This window comes from Python bivittatus, unplaced genomic scaffold (genome assembly GCF_059951505.1).
Source record: "Python bivittatus isolate LINGU-HERP-01145 unplaced genomic scaffold, Pbiv_v1 ctg000700_np1212, whole genome shotgun sequence".
Taxonomy (NCBI): Eukaryota; Metazoa; Chordata; class Lepidosauria; order Squamata; family Pythonidae; genus Python; species Python bivittatus.
Window position 1 is genome coordinate 104044330 of NW_028277098.1, and position 17884 is coordinate 104062213.

Here is a 17884-nt window from a genome sequence, read left to right on the forward strand (position 1 = left end):
TCCTCCCCTCTTCGCTACCTCCAGCCCGTTGTGCCCCAAGATGCTGGGACAACGGATGCTGCTCTCCAGCTCACAGAAGCCACCCTTCCATCCACTGCCCCAAATCTTGTTGGGAAGCCAGAGACGGCTAGAGGCCACCCTCAGTGTTTCTTTGGCAGCACTCCATCCCTGAATCTGGTGCTGTGGGAAGGACTTCCTTCGGGTTCTGTCACGGCTCCATCCAATTCAGTGGGCTACCTGTGATGGACTGGAATGGAGGAAGGGGGGTGAAAACGGTGCTCTCGTCTCCAGAGCAACGTTTTCACCCCCCTTCCTCCATTCCAGTCCATCACACTATCTTAACTTGGGCTATTAGAGAGACAAGAAGGAAACCTCCTAGCCAGTTCTGCACACCACACACACGTGAATGGATCTCTGTGATGCACAGACCTGCCCAGCCTCTCTTCATAAGGAAAAGCCCCAAAGGCTGGATAATCCGGGGTGTCTCCGGGGGGCACGGCCATTAGGCTGCACATATGAGTTCTCGGGGATCCATCCAGCAAGAACCTGCTCCTCCACCTAAGCCTTGCTGAAGAAAACTCTGATCCCATTCAGTTGAAAGGTTCTACTTCGCAGGAGAGCGTTGGCTTGACTGCCTCCAAGCCTATATTAGATTATTCAGCAGCTCTGCTTCCCAACTACTTACTAATGGTCATTAATTTTACTTCTGCCTGTGTGTTCTCCTTCCTTGCCTGAAGCAAGCAGTGCTGGTAACCCGCGTTAGTTTGGCCGCCAGTGCAGAATGCTTGCTGGCACATCCAGCAAGGTTTTCACTCTTTCCCGACTGCAGCCACTCTTGGGAAATGCTGCTGCGAAATGCAGATGCGTGTCTGTCATTCAACAAAAGTAAGTACAGAGACAATCGTTGGTCATCAAACCCCTTGCTTCAGCACAGAATAGCCCCCAGTCTGTTTGGGGAGCCTGTCTTTCGGGGGAAAACACCCGACACTGAAACAGAAACAACAGCTGTTGGGATGCCTGAACTGGAATATGAACAGGCAAGAAAAAAGGGGAGAGCGAGACCACAAATCTTGGCCACTTCATCCGTGTCTTCTAACACCCCACAAAACAAAAGGCCACCATCTCACACAGCCCAAAGGCACAATCAGGCCCTCAACCCACCACCACTAGCTTGACATGGGGCTGCGTTAGGCTGAACCAGAAACTGGAAGCGCCTCCTGTCTTAATGGGAAGCCAAGAAAGCCCAAGGGAGGGAGGAGGACCACTGCAGAGGCCAAAGCGGCACAGAACAGCCTCAGGAGAGGGCATTCCCACATTCCACTCCTCTAAAACATACTCAGTCCTGGCTGGGAATTATGGAAGTTGAACACCGCAGAAGGCTGTTCTGATGCACACAACGCATGTACCTCCACATACAAAATGACGTTTATAAGAGCAAAAACAAGTCTTCATGTAAAACAGAGTATTCCCACTCCTGTCTAAACTTCGTGCATCCCAGAGGCATCTCCTCCTAGAAACCCCCTTCCCTCCCCCCTCCCCATAACCTTATCCAGCAGATCTTCAGACAGTTGGCAATCCGGGGTGTACCAGAAGACACTAGGAAGCATTTCTGACTAATCTGTCAGTTCCAGATGTTCTGTAAGCCCTACCCTACATTTTCGCAATTCTCTTTGAAAACGTCCCTCAAAAGGAAGAGGGGCAACGCGCAGCTCTCTGCTCAGCTTCAAGGGCCATCTGCGCCAACCTGCACACCCCGGCAGTTGCTAGAAAGCTAAGGCTCTGCCACCCCACTCGAAGAAGCTCAGCATCAGGCAGACAGAAGAACGTCCTCATTCGAAACCAACGCGAATGGATCCACCAGTTAACTTTTCAGAGCTGAGCAGAGCAGGGTGTTGGAACAGAGGAACAGGGATGAGTGGTAATTTACTCGGCTCCTGCCCCAACACACACATCTATACCCCTCCTTGTTTCCAAGTCTGCTTGCTTCACCTTGAAAATCAAAATAGTAAAAGGCTAAAGGAAGTTCGTGTTTTAGCTGGAGAACTGAAGGACTCTTTTTCAGAGGAAGCAATTGTATATCGATCAGTGTTTAGACAGGTTGCAAGGAGCTGATCCCCGGAATATTCATGGCATTTAAGTTCAGGCTTTTAGAGATCAATAGATGTTTGACCGGTCTGTCCGAGGTTGGTTTTATTTGAAATATTTGTTCTACCAGAGGGCAAGCAGTTTATCTTAATCCACCTTTCTTGGCTGATTCTTTCAAAAGGAGAGCAATGGCAGGACCCTACAAGCAACTGACATGTTCTTGGGGCTGGAGGGGCTTGGGAGGGGCTGGAGCTTCCCCAACCCCAACCCCAACCCCAACCCAGTCCATTTGGGCTCAAGGAAGTCCCCTGATTTTGCTACCTGGTCTGTGAGTGCAAGAGAGGGAGGGGAAATGTGTGTGTGTGTGTGTGTGTGTGTGTGAATTAAAGACTTGGTGAGAGAGCACAATACTCAGCTATTCAATACTCAGATCCCCTTTCACAAGTAGACCAGGCAGAGATCTACGGATCCATCTCTGAATTAGTAAAGACAGGCCCAAAGGAGGAGGATGTCTGCACCGTTCTCAGCACAGAAAGCAACTCCATCCTTGACCCACCGCAGCGCCCAAGTATCAGGGATAGTTTCACTGTGGCTTTCTGCTCGCCAGATTTATGCAGGCACGGACCACAGCAGGTGGGCCTAGGTTTCTCGTGCTGAATAGCTGATTGCAGCTCCCGATACCTACGAAGCTGGGCCTGAATTTCCCAGCCACACCCTGTAAAAAGAAGCCAGAACAAAAAGAAAGCCTTCCATTCAACTCACCTTCCATTCTGGGCATCCTTCTGGAAGCGCCGTACAATAGAGCCAGGGGAAGCTTCCTTCCACCAAGGGTCTCTATTGTACGATGCTTGCAGAAGGTGGCTGCTTTAGAAAACCTGGCCCAGGATCCAATTCGGCTAGGTAAACATAGCACAAAGCTGGTAATAAAAGGAAATCTCAGTAGTTACACATTAATTTTGAGTTTCCAAGGGGCTGATGTGATGTGAAAACAAGAAAAGTAATGAAAGATTTTGCAGAGGCTGCTGCAGGCAAGGGGCACTCCACTCCACACATAAATCTATTTGTCTTTTGTTCTGTGTGCCCGGCCCTTCACGCAGCTTCTCTGCTGGTGCCATGCAGCCAGAAAAAGCCTCTGCACAGGTCAAAGAAAGCCATTCTAATGGCTTCACAGCAGTGATCTGCCTCCCCAGGCTTCCATCTCCTTCCCCCGCAACCCAAATGCATCCCGTTATTTTTCAAACATGGCCTGAATTTAAAAACTAAGCCAGCTCCTTCACTTCTGCAGGAAAAGGCCTCCCAGGTTATCCACCAAGAGATCAAGGCTACCTTCCTCCTTTTACACAGGAGGAGGTGGCGGCAGTGGCGGCGGCCTCACAGGTCAACATTCCCGAGGGCCTCGGAAGCCTCACCCTGCCTTTGCAAAGCCGACAAAGGGGCATCACTTCCACTCCAAGAGATGCCAGGCACCTCCCAGCCAGGGAAGAGACAGAACTGCAGCTGGAGACAGCTCTGAAATTGTTGTGACACCACCAAGCCTCCCTTTGGAGGCCGCTAACTGGGAAGTAAATCTTATTCTCTTTAGGTCTTTTTTGTAAAGTGCCCTGAGAACCTTTATTATGGGGCAATATATACACACTGTGATAAAATACACAGCTCTAAATCTGCTCACATGTAGACCAGGCGAGCGATTTATTTACAGCATTCATAACCCAACCCAATCCCAAAGGACTCTGGGCAGCCTACATCGGCTATGAAGGGCCACGCCTTTTCCAGCTACCAATTTTTACCCAGCAAATTTGAAGTTTCGTCCCTCCTCCAGCTAAATGGACAAGTTCAAGATAACCAGGTTCTCATAAGCCACGTCCAGCAGCACACCCTGTAGGGCCAGGGCAGACTGACAGTCAGGGTCCTAGCTGAAGCCAGGATCAAAACACAACATAGCAATCCACAAGCAGCAGTGTCCTGAACTGAAGGCTCCTCCCCGGTCGTCCTCTGGAGGCTGACCTGACATGGCCTCTCTGGGGATACTGGAGTCCTTTTGGTCATCACCAGAGTGAGCGGGTTCGGGCCATCTGGTCAGGATCCTCACTGGAAAACCCATCCTGGATTAAACTAAATTATGCATGTTACCCTAGAGATGGGGCAGCTCAGAATGTGGGCCAGTAAGGGCAGTACTTTCTTGCCACCGCTGCTGCTGGCAAAAATAATCCTGCAGAGTCGTAAGTGTCACTGCCATATAGGAATTGCTTACAGAGTCCTCTGCACGCAGGAAAACGTGAGAGCCAGGGAATCTCACCGAGGCAAAGAACCATGACCACAAAGTGCACATGCAGACATATGTGTGTGTGCACATACACAGTTTAAGCACAATCAGCAATTTTTATCTTTGCAACAATCACCCAGGCACCAAGGATGAAAAGGGCATTATGGTTATGGATAGGGAAGGTGGAGAAGCAACAAAAGACTGATTAAAAGTGTTATGCTAGCCATCATTACTATTATACTGGTTAACTAGTTGTGTGCCATCAAACTGGGTTCAATTCCTGGTGAATGCACAGACAAATGCTTACTGTCCTGGCCTTACTGGTACTAACATATAACATAAAATACAACATTCAAAGACAACCTTTATACATTCCCAACGCTGTACATTCCAACGAGAGAGTCCCAAGATGAATGCCTTGGTAATTCCAATCTACCGTCACCATATGGATCATCTGTGGTAGGGAAAATGCTTGAATTGTGGTTTCCACCAGCCACTTGTTCAGCCCTACCCTGTGTCCTCGCTAAGCATCCTGAAAGAAATGCCTCCCCAAATGATCTCAAGGAATGGGAAGAGCTTCTCAGAGACAGATGGATCTCCTGCTGCAGAGTCAAAACCTGGCTGGGCACCATCTCCTGGTGAACTGAGCCTTTCACCACTCTTCCAAGGCAACTCAGCATAGAGCCAGAGTACAACTGTGGCTTGCGATAAGAATGGAGATAGTTGATGTCTCTGCTGTTGCTGCAAAAGTCTTTAGGAACACTGTTGAGAGCCACTGGAAGTTCATTTCTTATGCCAGCCCAATAACCATGAGTGGAGACATCTGCCCCAACTCTTTAGAAGATAAAGAGAAGGCATCACTGGACTTGGAAGGGGGAGGGCTGGCTTCATGCCAACCCTGTGCTTTATTTGCAACCCCCGCTTTCCAAGGGGGATAAGGGATGCTCCACGATGTCTGGCAGGCTGTGGGTTTAAGCCTCACTTTGCCTTTCAGAGCTCCTTTGAAATGTAGCCACATCTGGGGACCCATTTGTTCTCCTTGTCATTATTTGCCAAGATGGAAGAGGAGATGGCAAACAGCATAACCCCAAAATGAGGCGGGGGTGGGAAGGAGGAGCAGGTAGGGGATGGATGGGAAGACCCAGTGAGAAAAATTAAAATACCGGATCCCTCCTGTGCAGCTCAAGGACTCCAGCTAATTAGTTCTGCAAGGCCAGCAGAGCAGGCCTGAGTCCAGAGGAGAGAAGGACAAGGACATCCAGGAAGGAAGCGCGCCCTCTTCTCCGCCGTGGCTCCAGGACTGTGCAGCTTTGCTTTAATCAGCCTAAAGAAAACTCAGCAGAACCCAGTCTAAATAATCCATGTTTCCTGGTTATTATTTAGTCCCCTGCTGCTGCTGTGCATTAGCCAGCCTGGCTCTGCAGGAAGAGATCACTTCTTGCCAGCCACCTTTCCAAAGACCTCCCTCCACTGAGGGAAAGCTGAGAGCAAGAGCAAGAGCAAGAGCAAGAGCAAGAGCAAGAGCAAGAGCAAGAGCAAGAGCAAGAGCAAGAGCAAGAGCAAGAGCAAGAGCAAGAGCAAGAGCAAGAGCAAGAGCAAGAGGGAGGGTGTGGGGAGGGGTGAGCTCAGTCCCCCATGGGAGGGTGGAAGAAAAAGTAGGCTTTCACGCAAGCTATATCTTGGGTGTGGGGGCTGTGGCACTCCCTCAACCTCAACGCCAGCCCCGAAGCATTCCACGGAATCTGGGAGAGCAGTCGAGTGCCCGCCCATGGCCCCCGGGGATTCCTAAGCTGCCCCCAGAGGCCCCCTCCCTGCCCCAGCAGCACTCGTGTTCGCAAACAGGCATGGAAACCAAGCGGCGGGGATGCGGGACGCAGTCCAGGTCTGCCACAATCTCACCACCTGCCTCAAACCGTGAGGGACGCGGGTGGGTTCTCTTTGCTGGGGCTCCACAGCAGCACCGATACTCCCCCTTGCTTGCGACTTTTCGGCTTCCATCCGCAAAGCAGGCTGCTGAACAGGGGGTTGCTCTTGGATGGGAGCTTTCAAAACAAGGGGCTCCTGCGGTCTCACATCCAGGCCAGGAAGGGAAGTTGCCGAGGCTTGATTTCCCATTTCTCCGTGGAACTGGCGTGAGGCGACCGGAGGGAGACATCCAAGTGACCAGTGGAAGTGGACGTCCCCTTCCCAGACTGAGACCCCACCCATGAAAAGCCCTTGTTACCTTAACTGTTTCTGGGCATACTGACTACTGACTACAGACGGCCTTAGCGGTCAGCGTGACTGGATGCCGAGTGCAAGGAAGAGCGCTCCAACCCAAAGGCTGGCTGCCCTGGAGGGCTCCCTCTCTCCTCACATTAGCCTTCCCCAGCCTGCTGCCTTCCAGATGTGCTGGATGACAGTCCCTTCACCCCGTGGCTGGTACGGTCATTGCCACTATGACTGGTTGTTGAGGGAGACCATGCACAGGAGCAGAGGCAACCCTTCCTCCCTTCTCCCCCACTAAATCTTGGGCCCAGGAGGCCCACTTTCGGCAACCGAAGGCTGGCTTTACTCTCCAGGGAGCCGGCTTCTATCTATGCTTTGGCGGGGTGGGGGGAGCCTCCATCCCTGTCCCCAGAGAGGCCTGGCTCTGGGGTCCCGTACAGCGTGCCTTCACCTGAGCATGAGGTTCATCAACTGCAGCCCTTCCCCCTTCAGAAAGCGGTCCCGGTTGGAGCTCAGCATCAGGGAAGAGCAAAGGGAGTCAAACAGGTTCTCCATCATCTCCTGCTCCTCTGCCGGGCCTGGGTTGTGGCGCTTGAACACCTGCCTCAAGAGGAAACAAGGAGACCTGTCAGCGGCCTGCCTCGCCAGAGACCCCTCTTGGGCCTCAAAGGCATGCTCTGCACATGGGGACCTGAATGGGACCCTGAGGTTCATGCCCTTGGGGCTGCAGAAAGGCCTACGTGGCGCATTCAGCACAATCCAAGGGGACTCACAAGTTGCCTAAGCTGAATGTATTAACACCACAGGGACGTTTCTTAGCAGCCTCCCTGAAGGGAGCTGCTGGTTCGGCAGGCAGAGGGCTTGGGAGCTACTGGGAGCTGGCTCAGCCATGTGGGACAAGCTGGGAGGGTGGAAGGTTCAGTACCGCTGCACAGGTTTCCTTGGGGAAGTAGAAAGCTCGAGGATGACCTGATTTTAATACTCATTTCTACTCAAGTTATTTCCTTTTTGCATCCAGTGTGTTGTTAACCACCTAGACTGCCCTGTTTGTATAGGAAGGGGGGGGGGGGAGCTACATTAAAAACAACCCTGCAACATCACACCAGCAGCATCCTCACCCTCTTCATCACTGCTTTCTAGCCCAACCTTCCCCAGCTTGGTGCCTTCAGACAGAATCCGTGCTGGTAGCTGGTCTTTCATGGACCTCGTGGCCACCGGCTTGTATGGCAGCCCGAATGACCTGCTGTTTAACAACACGGGGCTGGCAGCCAGGGCCCTTCGTGTTTCCACAGGGTGGCTTCAGGGTGGCCTTGCGTGACAAGCAGCAGGAGGAGGCCTCCCGGATGCTGCTGCCTTGCTCCTGAGCCAGGAAGACTTGACGCCTGACAGAGCTGCTGTCAGAGCTGAATTCCCAGGAGCTCCTGCTGGAAGCCCAGCAGCAGAAGGCTTCAGGAGCCGTAGTGCAGAGCCTCCATCTCCTGCTGGGCACGGAGCCTGCGCAAGGGGCACTGTCTGCCCTCGCGGAGGCTGCCGGGCACGGCCAGAGGCAGACAGGTCACCCCTGGCTCAGACGGAGGGCCACGAAATCAAAGGGAAGCTACAGCCTGGTGATTAGAAACAGGAAGGGCAAAGGCTGGGCCGGGAGACAGCTTCAAACATGGTGGCTTCTGACCGAGGAGCCCCCGCCTGCAGGACAGCCTGCAATCCCAGGGAGGCAGTGGGCATCCTCATGGACCGCCATGGACAGTTGGACAAGCGAGACTCTGCCAATTGGGAGGTCTAAGGATGAGGAGGACCACTGCAGGCGCGTTTGCTCTCACCTTCAGGAACCAAAGGCACCCTGCAGCGTTTTATCGTCCCAGCTGCCGCCCAGGAGGCTGGGAGCTGTCATTCCTGCCCCCCCCCCCCACATTTCCTGCCATTTGCATTTTATTTTTTCCCTGCAGAGGCAGGAGGGGAAATCCATGGCGGTGCAATGAGGCCAATGCCACTGCAAATAGGTGAGGTGGAAGGGAGGGCATGTGGCTCACCTGCTTCTGCCACCTGTTTACCCATGTGGTTGGGGGAGGGGCAAACAGAAATGTCTACAGAGATTAAGTGCCTAGAGAAGTGTCACTTTCACAGGGACTCTAGGATGTGGGTTGATCATGGACATCGGAAGCCACGGCTAGCCTTCCAATAATTGATGGGCGTGATGGGGGCTAGTGTCAGTTTGGACTTAGATATCCTTCCGGGTTAACCAACTGAGAGAATTAGCTTAATTTTGGAGTTTGCACAACTTTACACCCAGTTAAGCATGTGGTGCAAAGAGGGCCAAGAGGTTGGTTGGATGGTTTGTTTATTCAATTTATACAGCCGCCCATCTCAACGAGTAACTCTGGGTGGCAAAGAGAATTATGTAAAATAAAATAGAAACAATTGCAAACATTATAGAGGAGGTTGGAGAAAGCAGAGATGCCAGGACTCCACGTCAGAGCACCAGCCACAATCAGTGCAACTGATCCACAGACTTTTCCCAATTGTTTAGTTTCCAGATGATTTACAGGTAGTCCTCAACTTGCGACCACAACTGGAACCAGAATTTCCATCACTAAGTGATGCGACTGTAAAGCACGACGTTACGTGACCACATTGCTTAGCAGCCACAATCCTGGGCAGTCCCGGTTGTTGTTGTAACCCCAAGATCTTGTTAAGCAGGAAGAGGCAGGAGTCCCAGGTAAGGAAGATGCGGGTGCCACGGGGGGGGGAGGCCTGGGAGGGCCAGTGCAGACTGTGCATAACTTGGGGGGGGCGGGTGCTGGAGGGCAGTGCGAGCTCAGGAAGGCTGGGAAAAGAATACGCTGCGGCTCAGGGGCTTCTTGGGGCACCGCAGCTCTGGGGCTGCAAAAAGCAAAAAGCCCTAGAGCTGTGGTGCGCCAGAAAGCCCTTGTGTGCCATGCAAAGCCCAGCCCCAGCCCAGCCAAGCAGCACAGTGAAAAGCCAGCAGGCCCTGGGAAGGCCCAGCCACCCCAGCCCAGTCCCAGTCGCCCTCGGTACCCTGCACTCTGAGGCCCCTGGTGCCCTGCGCTCTGCCGCCCCAGCTGACCTTCGCTGTCTTCTTGCTCCCACTGCTGACGAGGCATGCCCACCCTGGCCCTTTGTGAGGCAGCTGTGAACCAGGTGAGGCCATCTTCTCCAGGTCTCATGAGGAAACTGCCATGCACAGGCTGGGAAAGAAAGCCTTGTGTGGCCAGCAGGTGCCTCACGAAGGGCCAGGTCAGGCATGCTTGGTCAGCAGCGGGAGCAAGAAGACGGCGAAGGTCAGCTGGGGCAGCAGGTGCCACAGAGTGCAGGGGGCCAAAAGGGCATAGGTGGGGGGAAATAGGTGGGTGGGGTGAGTTGAAGCACTCCTGCAGTTGTAAGCGCGGGTGGGCTGCCAAGCATCCAAATGTTGATCGCGTGACCGCGGGGGCACCGCAGTGGCCATAATTTTGGGGACCGGTCATAAGTCCCTTCATTCAGTGCTGCGGTAACTTCGAATGGTCACTGAATGAATGGCTGTAAGTCAAGGACTACCTGTATTTGAAGAAAAGATCCTTGCAGAGACCAAAGGCTGACTGTGTCCAGTATCCATTTTTCCCCAGTGAAAAGAGGGGAAATGCTCTTTCTTGATCCTTCATAGCCAGGAGCCCATTTGTTCCACGTAAAGCACATGGACTGCAGCCCCCCGCAAGGGACTAAAAGCATGCCAGGCTTCAACTTCTGTTCTCTTCCCGCTGCACCTGCTCCTCTCCCCTTGGCTGAGCTTTGCCCACCATTCCTCCTCCACCCCCTCTCCCTCTAGCCCACTTCCAGGGCAAGCAAGAGGGCAGCAAATTACTCACCGATAACTGCTGAAGCAGCACATCGATCCCATCCAGCTCTCCAAGCATTTCCCGGTTGTCTACAGGAAGGAGAGGAGGGGGAAAGGAGGCCAAAGGTCAGGTTTTACAGCCACCTACCACAGCGATATCAGCAAATAAAATCAATACGGCTTGACAGAGCATCTAAGCGGGGAGCATCAAGGTGAGGAGAAGGCGGGACGGTGCGTGAGTGCAGCAGAGGCAGCACAACGGGGCCCAGCAAGGGCCGGGCAGGAGCAGGGCTCACCATCTGTATTCTGGAGGAGAATGGCCAGCACCTCACTGCAATAGAGCTTGTTGGCATCGAAGGGCATCTTGGCCTGCAAAAGGCAGAGGGAAGAGCAGAGAAGCTGGTAAGGAATCACGTTTCTGATACTTCCCATGGCAAAGGAGTTACTGTCTTGGGTGGGCGTTATGGGAGTTGTAGTCCCCAGGCTCCCATGCGTCATTCTGGCTAGCTTTTCTTCAGTTCAACCCCCTCAAGTTGGAGAAGCTGATCCCAGGACTGAGCCTGACTACCTACACAAGGCGGGCCCCAGCAACAGTCTGCTGTGGTTGGAATGAGAGAGCGGCTGAGCCAGCGGCCTCTCCAGGGCTGCCCAAGGACCAGTTCCTGGCCGGCCCGCCACTGCCTTCCCTGGGGCTCCTGGTGGGCCCCGCTTTCCTTGCAGGTTTCAAGCAGCCCCAGGTCAGAGCACCATGATCAACCCAGAGAGACCTTCTCAACACCACCACTGGGATGCTGATCCCTCCCTCCCTCCCTCCCTCCCTCCCTATTTAAGTTCTCTGGGTGTTTATAAACACTGACAGCCTCTTTAATAATCCTGGAGACGTTGTTGTTCACACTATGACACTGCAACATCACAGCACAATATCAAGCAGGATGCTGAGGTTTTCCAGGTCCACTTTGGGTTTGGTCTCTGTGATGCTGACCATCTTAACTTTTCAAGCCTGATAGTCTATGTCCAGTTCCGCAACCTATGAAACGTCCAGTTTGTCCAGTGTAACTTCCCCCACGCCCACCCTTCTTCGTTTGGGGAGTCTGTCCTTACTGGAGGGCAGCAGATGTTTTTTCTTGCCCACCACCCAAATCTTATCCCTATACTTTTTATTTTATATAAGATAATCACTGGGTTGGTCAGAAATCTTGGCCCAACAAAAATAACCAGATTTTGGCTTATCGTTCAGCATCCCGAAAAATCAGTTCCGAATGTTAACCCGGCCTCCACATAAAGTGACTATGGGCTTAAGAACCTGGAAGTATGGCAGGCCGGGTGATCCGTAAAAAGTCTTTACCTTTCCTTGCTAGCTGAGACAGAACAAATTATGCAAAGCAATAGATAAATGTGCATGCTTCAATGAGAATGAAAATAGCTTAAGAGTTTTAGGATTACTGCATTCAACTGCTTGCAGTTGTTTCCTTTCAATACTTTCTCCACTAAATACCCAGTTCTAAGCACAGACCTTTCCTGCTCCCATCACTGGAACGTCTCCTAATGGGAGCTGTACCAAAGGACTAAAGGGGAAGCTTTCGTGCTTGGTTTTTATCCCACGGGGGACCTGAGAGGCCCGTGCCATCAATGCCCCCTTTTGCGGGGGGGAAATCAAGGTTTCAGGAACACGGAGTGCTCAAAGTCAGTTCAGGTCCTCCAAGGTCAGCAGGATTCCGGACAACTCCCCTGGTGGCCTCTGGCAATGGCAAGACCACAGACAGGGCCCTCAATGACCCGGGGGGGGGGACTAGCAGAGCCCCATTTGTCTGTCCAACAGCTTGATGCTCAAGACACACCTCCCCAGAATAAAGCTGGTAAGCTGAGTCTTAAGGGCAGAAAGCATGATTGCATTATCACACCCAACCAAAACTTCCAGAACATTCAGCATACTAACAAGTACCCGGGGTCATGGAGAAACATCTGTACGCTCCTGCAGCTGATGAAGCACCATTTAGAGCGTATTTATAGCAGGAGGAGGAGGGTCAGCAGCCGTTGGACAATTATAGATTTATTCATACATGAACCTGAAATCTTTGCCTGAGAGCAGTGGTGAAGGAGGTGGGCCGGAGACCAGGAGACTGCGAGTTCTAGGCCTCCCTGAGGCGTGAAAGCCGCCCGGGTGACTTTGGGCCAGTCCCTCTCTCCCAGCCCAGCCCACCTCACAGGGCTGTTGTAGTGGGGGAAACAGGAGGAGGGAGGAGGATTAGGCATGTTGACCAAATGTATATTAAAAAGGCAGGTTAAAAATCTAATAATAATGATGAGAATTTTGGTATCGGTTTATCCCAAAGGCGTGGGCAGAATCCAAACCACAGTATCCGGCCTCTTGGATGGTCCTGGGCCAACATCTGGATACAATAACAAGCTGTGTGAAAATCAGAAATCATAGGCTGGTTCTCAGCAAGAGAGATGGAGTCCTTTGTCTGGGAATTAAAGAAGCCTGTCGTGAATCAGGTTATGCTCCCTCCGATGGAGGTCCCAGAGCCATAACCACTATCAGACACAGTGATCCACACACTGGTCACCTCGAGGCTAGGCAACTGCATCGTATTTATGTCTAAGTCTCTCTCTGAGAGGGTGCAGAAGCCACAGCCAGCACAATATGACATGTGCGGTTTGCTTGAAGAGGAAAGACTACCAGGAACACTGAGCATCTGCTTCAAAAGAGCTACAGTCTCTGCCATATGCCCCAAGCAATGTCCAAGGCTTTTGCCCTGTTGCAAAAAGCCTTTGATGGCTTTGGACCTGGGTAGCTAAGGGATCACCTTATCCTTTAAGCTCCTGCCCTTCAATTAAGGACAAGCAGGGTATCACCCTGAAGAAGCCACATGCGCCAGACGCTCACAATGCAGCAGCGCAAAAGAATGCCTTATAACTGTAGATCTCCTCTGGTAGCTTGGCTCATCCAAAGACCACCTTGCTCACCCGGGCTGTTGATGGAGTTTAGGCTGCAGTGTGGTTTAGCTTGAATGGATGCCTCATTGCAGCAGTGTGGGTAATTCAACTAGACTCTAGCCAGCACCTTTAACTGGGGGAATAATGCCTGGGACATCAGATACTTTCATAAACATCCCAACTGCTGAAGGGAAAGATCTACACAGAAGCGAGAATAAGTTTGGCTGAGGAGAAAACCACAATTAGGAAGGGTTTAAGGCAGGAGAACAGGAGGAAGCTACAGGTTCATGGGGGTGGGAGGCAAAAGATATGCAAACGTAACGAAAGGCCTGTTTTGCAGCTTTAGGGGGAACCATCGGAGAAAAGCAGGCTGGCACTCACCTTCAGCCTCTTGAGGAGCCACTGCATAAGGCCCTGCTGAGCAGCATCTGCGCACATCTCTGGCCGAAACTCTGCCATATTCTCAATTATCGCTTTGAAAAGAAGAGGATTAGGAGGGGGAGAGTGGAGAACAGACCATCAGTTTTGAATTTCCAGACTGACACCAGATTTCATAGCCAACAGCCTATCTCAACAGCCTTCCCAACCTGGCAGCACCCTCAGGCTTACTGTGTCCATCATTCCCAAACAGCATGGTCCTCTGGTCAGGAATGATGGTGGCTAAGTCATGCCCTGAGAGTGCCAGGTGGCTGGAGACTGTCTGAGGGTTCCTCTCTCAGATCAAAAGCTCTTGTTCACACCCTTGCCAGATCCTCTTTTTTCCTTTGGAGAATCAACCAGACATTGCCCACAGCTGTATAGAGCCATGGAGATGACTTTGGAGAAGACATCCAGGAGGAGAAAAACAGGTGCTGAAGCAAGCCCAAGATGTGGAAAGTATTAGAAAAAGACTCAGACTAGGGGTCCCCTGACTCCCTGGGGTATAAGAGGGAGGGAAGGGAAAGATTCTGTTTCTATAGCTTATCTCAATAAAGTATATTTCTAGTCTTCTTGTGGAGTTAGTTTCCTGGGCTACCTCTCAGGCCCGACATCAGCACTGCTCTGGAGTCACTCTTAATAAAGCAACCCAGAGTGTGTGATTCCACCCTGGAGGTAGTCTTTCTTGTAATCCTGACTGCAAAGGGGGGGGGACCCCTTTCAGCACCCAGTTTCTGAAGAGCTACTCCTCCAAAACTACACAATGGGGTGGCTTTGTGCTAGAGTAATAAGAAGGGCAAAAGGTACTTCAAATCCTAGGCACCAAAGTCACATTTTCAGATCCCCAGCTGATGGGACCTGGCGTCATGGCCTACTTCATTCTCTCTCTTCTTTAAGAGTTAGAGGAACAGAGGCCAAGATGGCAACAGATTCTTCAGAAGGGCCATTGCACTGTGCTGGGATTGGAGGTTGTAAGTGGCTGTCACTTGACTCCAATCCCAAGCTTTGAGGAAGGCATCAAGATAAGGCGAGCTAATGGTCACATGCCTCTCCATTCAGCAAAGGCTGAAAATATGCCATTATGTTGCTAATGTCACTTTGATATGGAACATCACCGTAAAGCAAGGGGCAAAATGTCGCTCAGCCCACCGTTAGCCAAGGACTCTTGCAGAGTCCACAGGTAGTACTCTGAGAGCCAAGGTCCCTTCCCTCATCCTGACAACCATTTGCATTTGGGACGCCAGCTCAGCGCCTGCCATGGTGAGTCACTGCAAATGGGCAAAGCTACTCATGATCAGGTATAAAAGTGCATCGCTGTATCTTAGAAGTGGGCCATACGTAGCCCCCAACACCCCTTTTACAGCCGGAGGGCATCACCAGATCACTTGCTGGTTGATTTTGGAACTGTGTCTATAACATGGAGAAGAAGCCACTTTATGAAACCCCCCAGAACTGCGGTGCCCCAGGCCCACTTCGCCCTCCAATGGGCACGGAACTTACCCAGAGTATTATGAACACCATCTGCCTCTTCCTTAACACTTTCATCCAGACGCTCCAGATTCTGCACCAGCAGCGCTACTACCTGCCCTTCGACCTGGGCCATGGAAGGGGAAGAGAGAAAGGACAGACTCAGAGCAAGCACACTGGAGGAGTGCGGGTCAGCGCAGCACACATAAATCGGCAGACGGCAAGAAATCCAACATAACAGAAATGAAGACTGCTCCATTGAGGGATGCTTGATCAGGGAAACAATCTTTCTGTCAAAGCTCTTCTCTCTGCAGCCTCCATGGCTGTTTTGCCCTTAATTAATTGGACAATTTTTCCAAGTCAGTCACAACAGAAAAACATTTGAAAAATATGAATCTTGTCACAGGTCTGCCGTTCCCTAAATCAGGCCTTGATTGGCTCATCATCTCCTTGAATTCCAAAATGCCAAGCAGAACAGCCCAAAGGGGCGTCAGCTGCCTGCCAGTCCTTGGCATGATTCGACTGCCAGTTATCGCATGGGCAGACTCCCCCCCCTTTCCTGGGAAGCAATGGAGCAAACTCCAAAGGCCGAGCAATCACGCCTAATGAAACCCCCAGGCAAGAAGTGCCCTCTCCGCAGGAGGGGAGGGAAGATGCACACATCAGGTAACCCCTCCCTGCCTTTCATGCACAGCTCTAAGACTGCGGTGGGCCGAGGGCCACGTTATCCGATTAGAGCTGCCTTTCCTTGTTCGGGGTGTGGGCCTGCTGCACGGATGAGCTGGGTCTTCCGAGGCAGTCTGGCACTGATCACAACTGTCCACGTCCGACCTTGGATTGGGAGCAAAGGGCAGTGCCAAAGGGGCAAGCCCATTTCGGAGAGCCAGAGGGTCCGAGGACAAGGCTCCACGCTATCAGCCAATTCACTGGACAAAATGCGGAAACAAAGATCACGCGACAACCAAATCAGGCACGTGAACAAATTAAGTAGGGGAAGCCTCCGCCTCCGCTGAGAGGAATACAAAGAATCTGGTCTGCAGAGCTGGTGGCAATCTTTGCTCAAGAGCATCCTTCAGCAAGCAGTTTATTGACCACCCAGGAAAGGTCAGCTGGACGGCTGCTGGCTGTAGACAGCGATGGCCGGGAACGACATGCTTTGCCGCAGTGTCTGCCAATGGGACAAACGCCACCGGCTTTGGTATCCAGCAGAAATGCCCCCTCCTGGCCCGGCTGGGCTTTCGGAAGGTGATTGGAAAGGGAGGTCCAAAGAGGGAGATGTGGAAGAGCAGAGAAGAAGAGATCCACGCTTATGAGGAAGAGCCGAAGGGGAAGGAAATATCCAGGCTAATCAAAAGGGTCTTTGTGATTGATTGATTCAATAAATAAATAAGGGAGTAAACAGAGCTGGGAGCAGCGGAGGAGAGGCCAGGCCAGCTTGCAAAACTTCATGATGGGAGTCAGACTGTTGACGCATTGGCGCAGCACTGCCCACCGTGGCTGGCAAGGCCTTCCTGCAGCCTCTTTGCCGGACACTTTCAAGCAGGACTATGGCAGGGATTAAACCCGGGCATTTCTGTGTGCAGAGGAAGGGCCCCCACTGAGCTCTCAGCCCTAAAGCTGCTCACAGAAAGGACACAAGGCAGCTCGAAGACTAAGAGGCATCTCCAAGAGGAGAGCGTGGACGAGTTTCAGTGCAGCAGATGCCAGGAAGCCTCCAGAATCCAGCCTGCCGGTCAGCGGACCTGCCACTTCCAGGACGCCACCATTCGCACTGCCCAGTTCCTCAAAAGCACCCTGAAGCCCTGCTGCAGTCACCTTCACCCCCAGGCCTCAAACTGCTGACAGCAGCAGAACCCAACCTGTTTTCCCTTCCAGCATCCAAGCGGAAAGCGCAAAGAACAAGCCTCTGCCCCAGCCCTCTTTTTCATATTGTGAGCACTGGCCTGGCAGTTTCCAGAAACAAAACAAGAAAAAAAAAGCAGCTGCTTTGAGAGGAAGAGGCAAAACTGGCAAGGCTCTCTCTCTTGTTGCATGCAGGAAGGGCCCCTCAGGGTGCGCCAGCAGGCTGAGCCTCAACTCTTGGAAGCAGCAGAGCAGTGTTTCTCAACCTCGCCAACTTGAAGGCGTGTGGACTTCATCTCCCAGAATCCCCCAGCTGGCTGGGGAATTCTGGGAGATGAACCCCACACGCCTTCAAGTTGGCGAGGTTGAGAAACACTGGAGCAGAATCTGTGCAGCTGCCATGAAGTGAGATGCACGACGGTCTGCCTAGAAAACAAGCTGGGACAGGAGTCATTTGAAAAAGCATTAAAGAATAATTAGTCCAACTGAGCTTTCTGAATTGTAAAAGGAAAATCTACCCCTCCGGAAGGCTAGCAAAGATGATCCATTCACAGACGATTCTGCTCGGCGAGCCAGAGCATTCTTCCCATCTGATCCTGGTACGGGGACCCTTGGTGGGGCATGAATTATCCTAGCAGCCTTGGCTCAGATGGGGAGAGAGTAATTACTTCCACAAAAGAAGAAAGCGCCATTCGGCAGTCAGAAACAACCCCTCTTGTTCAAAGTGAACAATAAAAGACACTCAAAAGTCTGCTATTGTCAATAACCTTGAAGAAGGGGCCCAGAAAAAAGGTTTTGTCTGGGTTTATTGCTTCCATGTGCAAGAGATTCAG

The 17884-nt window shown here is 52.0% G+C and overlaps 1 protein-coding gene across 1 annotated transcript in view; it reads right to left on the reverse strand.

Annotated features, from left to right (window-relative positions):
- Positions 1-17884, reverse strand: part of CTNNBL1 (catenin beta like 1) — an 85602-nt gene that overhangs the window by 39540 nt on the left and 28178 nt on the right. Inside the window, exons 6-10 of the mRNA XM_088154147.1 lie at positions 15243-15336; positions 13707-13798; positions 10685-10757; positions 10420-10478; positions 7008-7156 (exon numbers count right to left, since the gene is read on the reverse strand). Of these exons, the coding sequence (XP_088010273.1) occupies positions 7008-7156; positions 10420-10478; positions 10685-10757; positions 13707-13798; positions 15243-15336 (467 nt within the window). The remainder of the gene's footprint in view (positions 1-7007; positions 7157-10419; positions 10479-10684; positions 10758-13706; positions 13799-15242; positions 15337-17884) is intronic.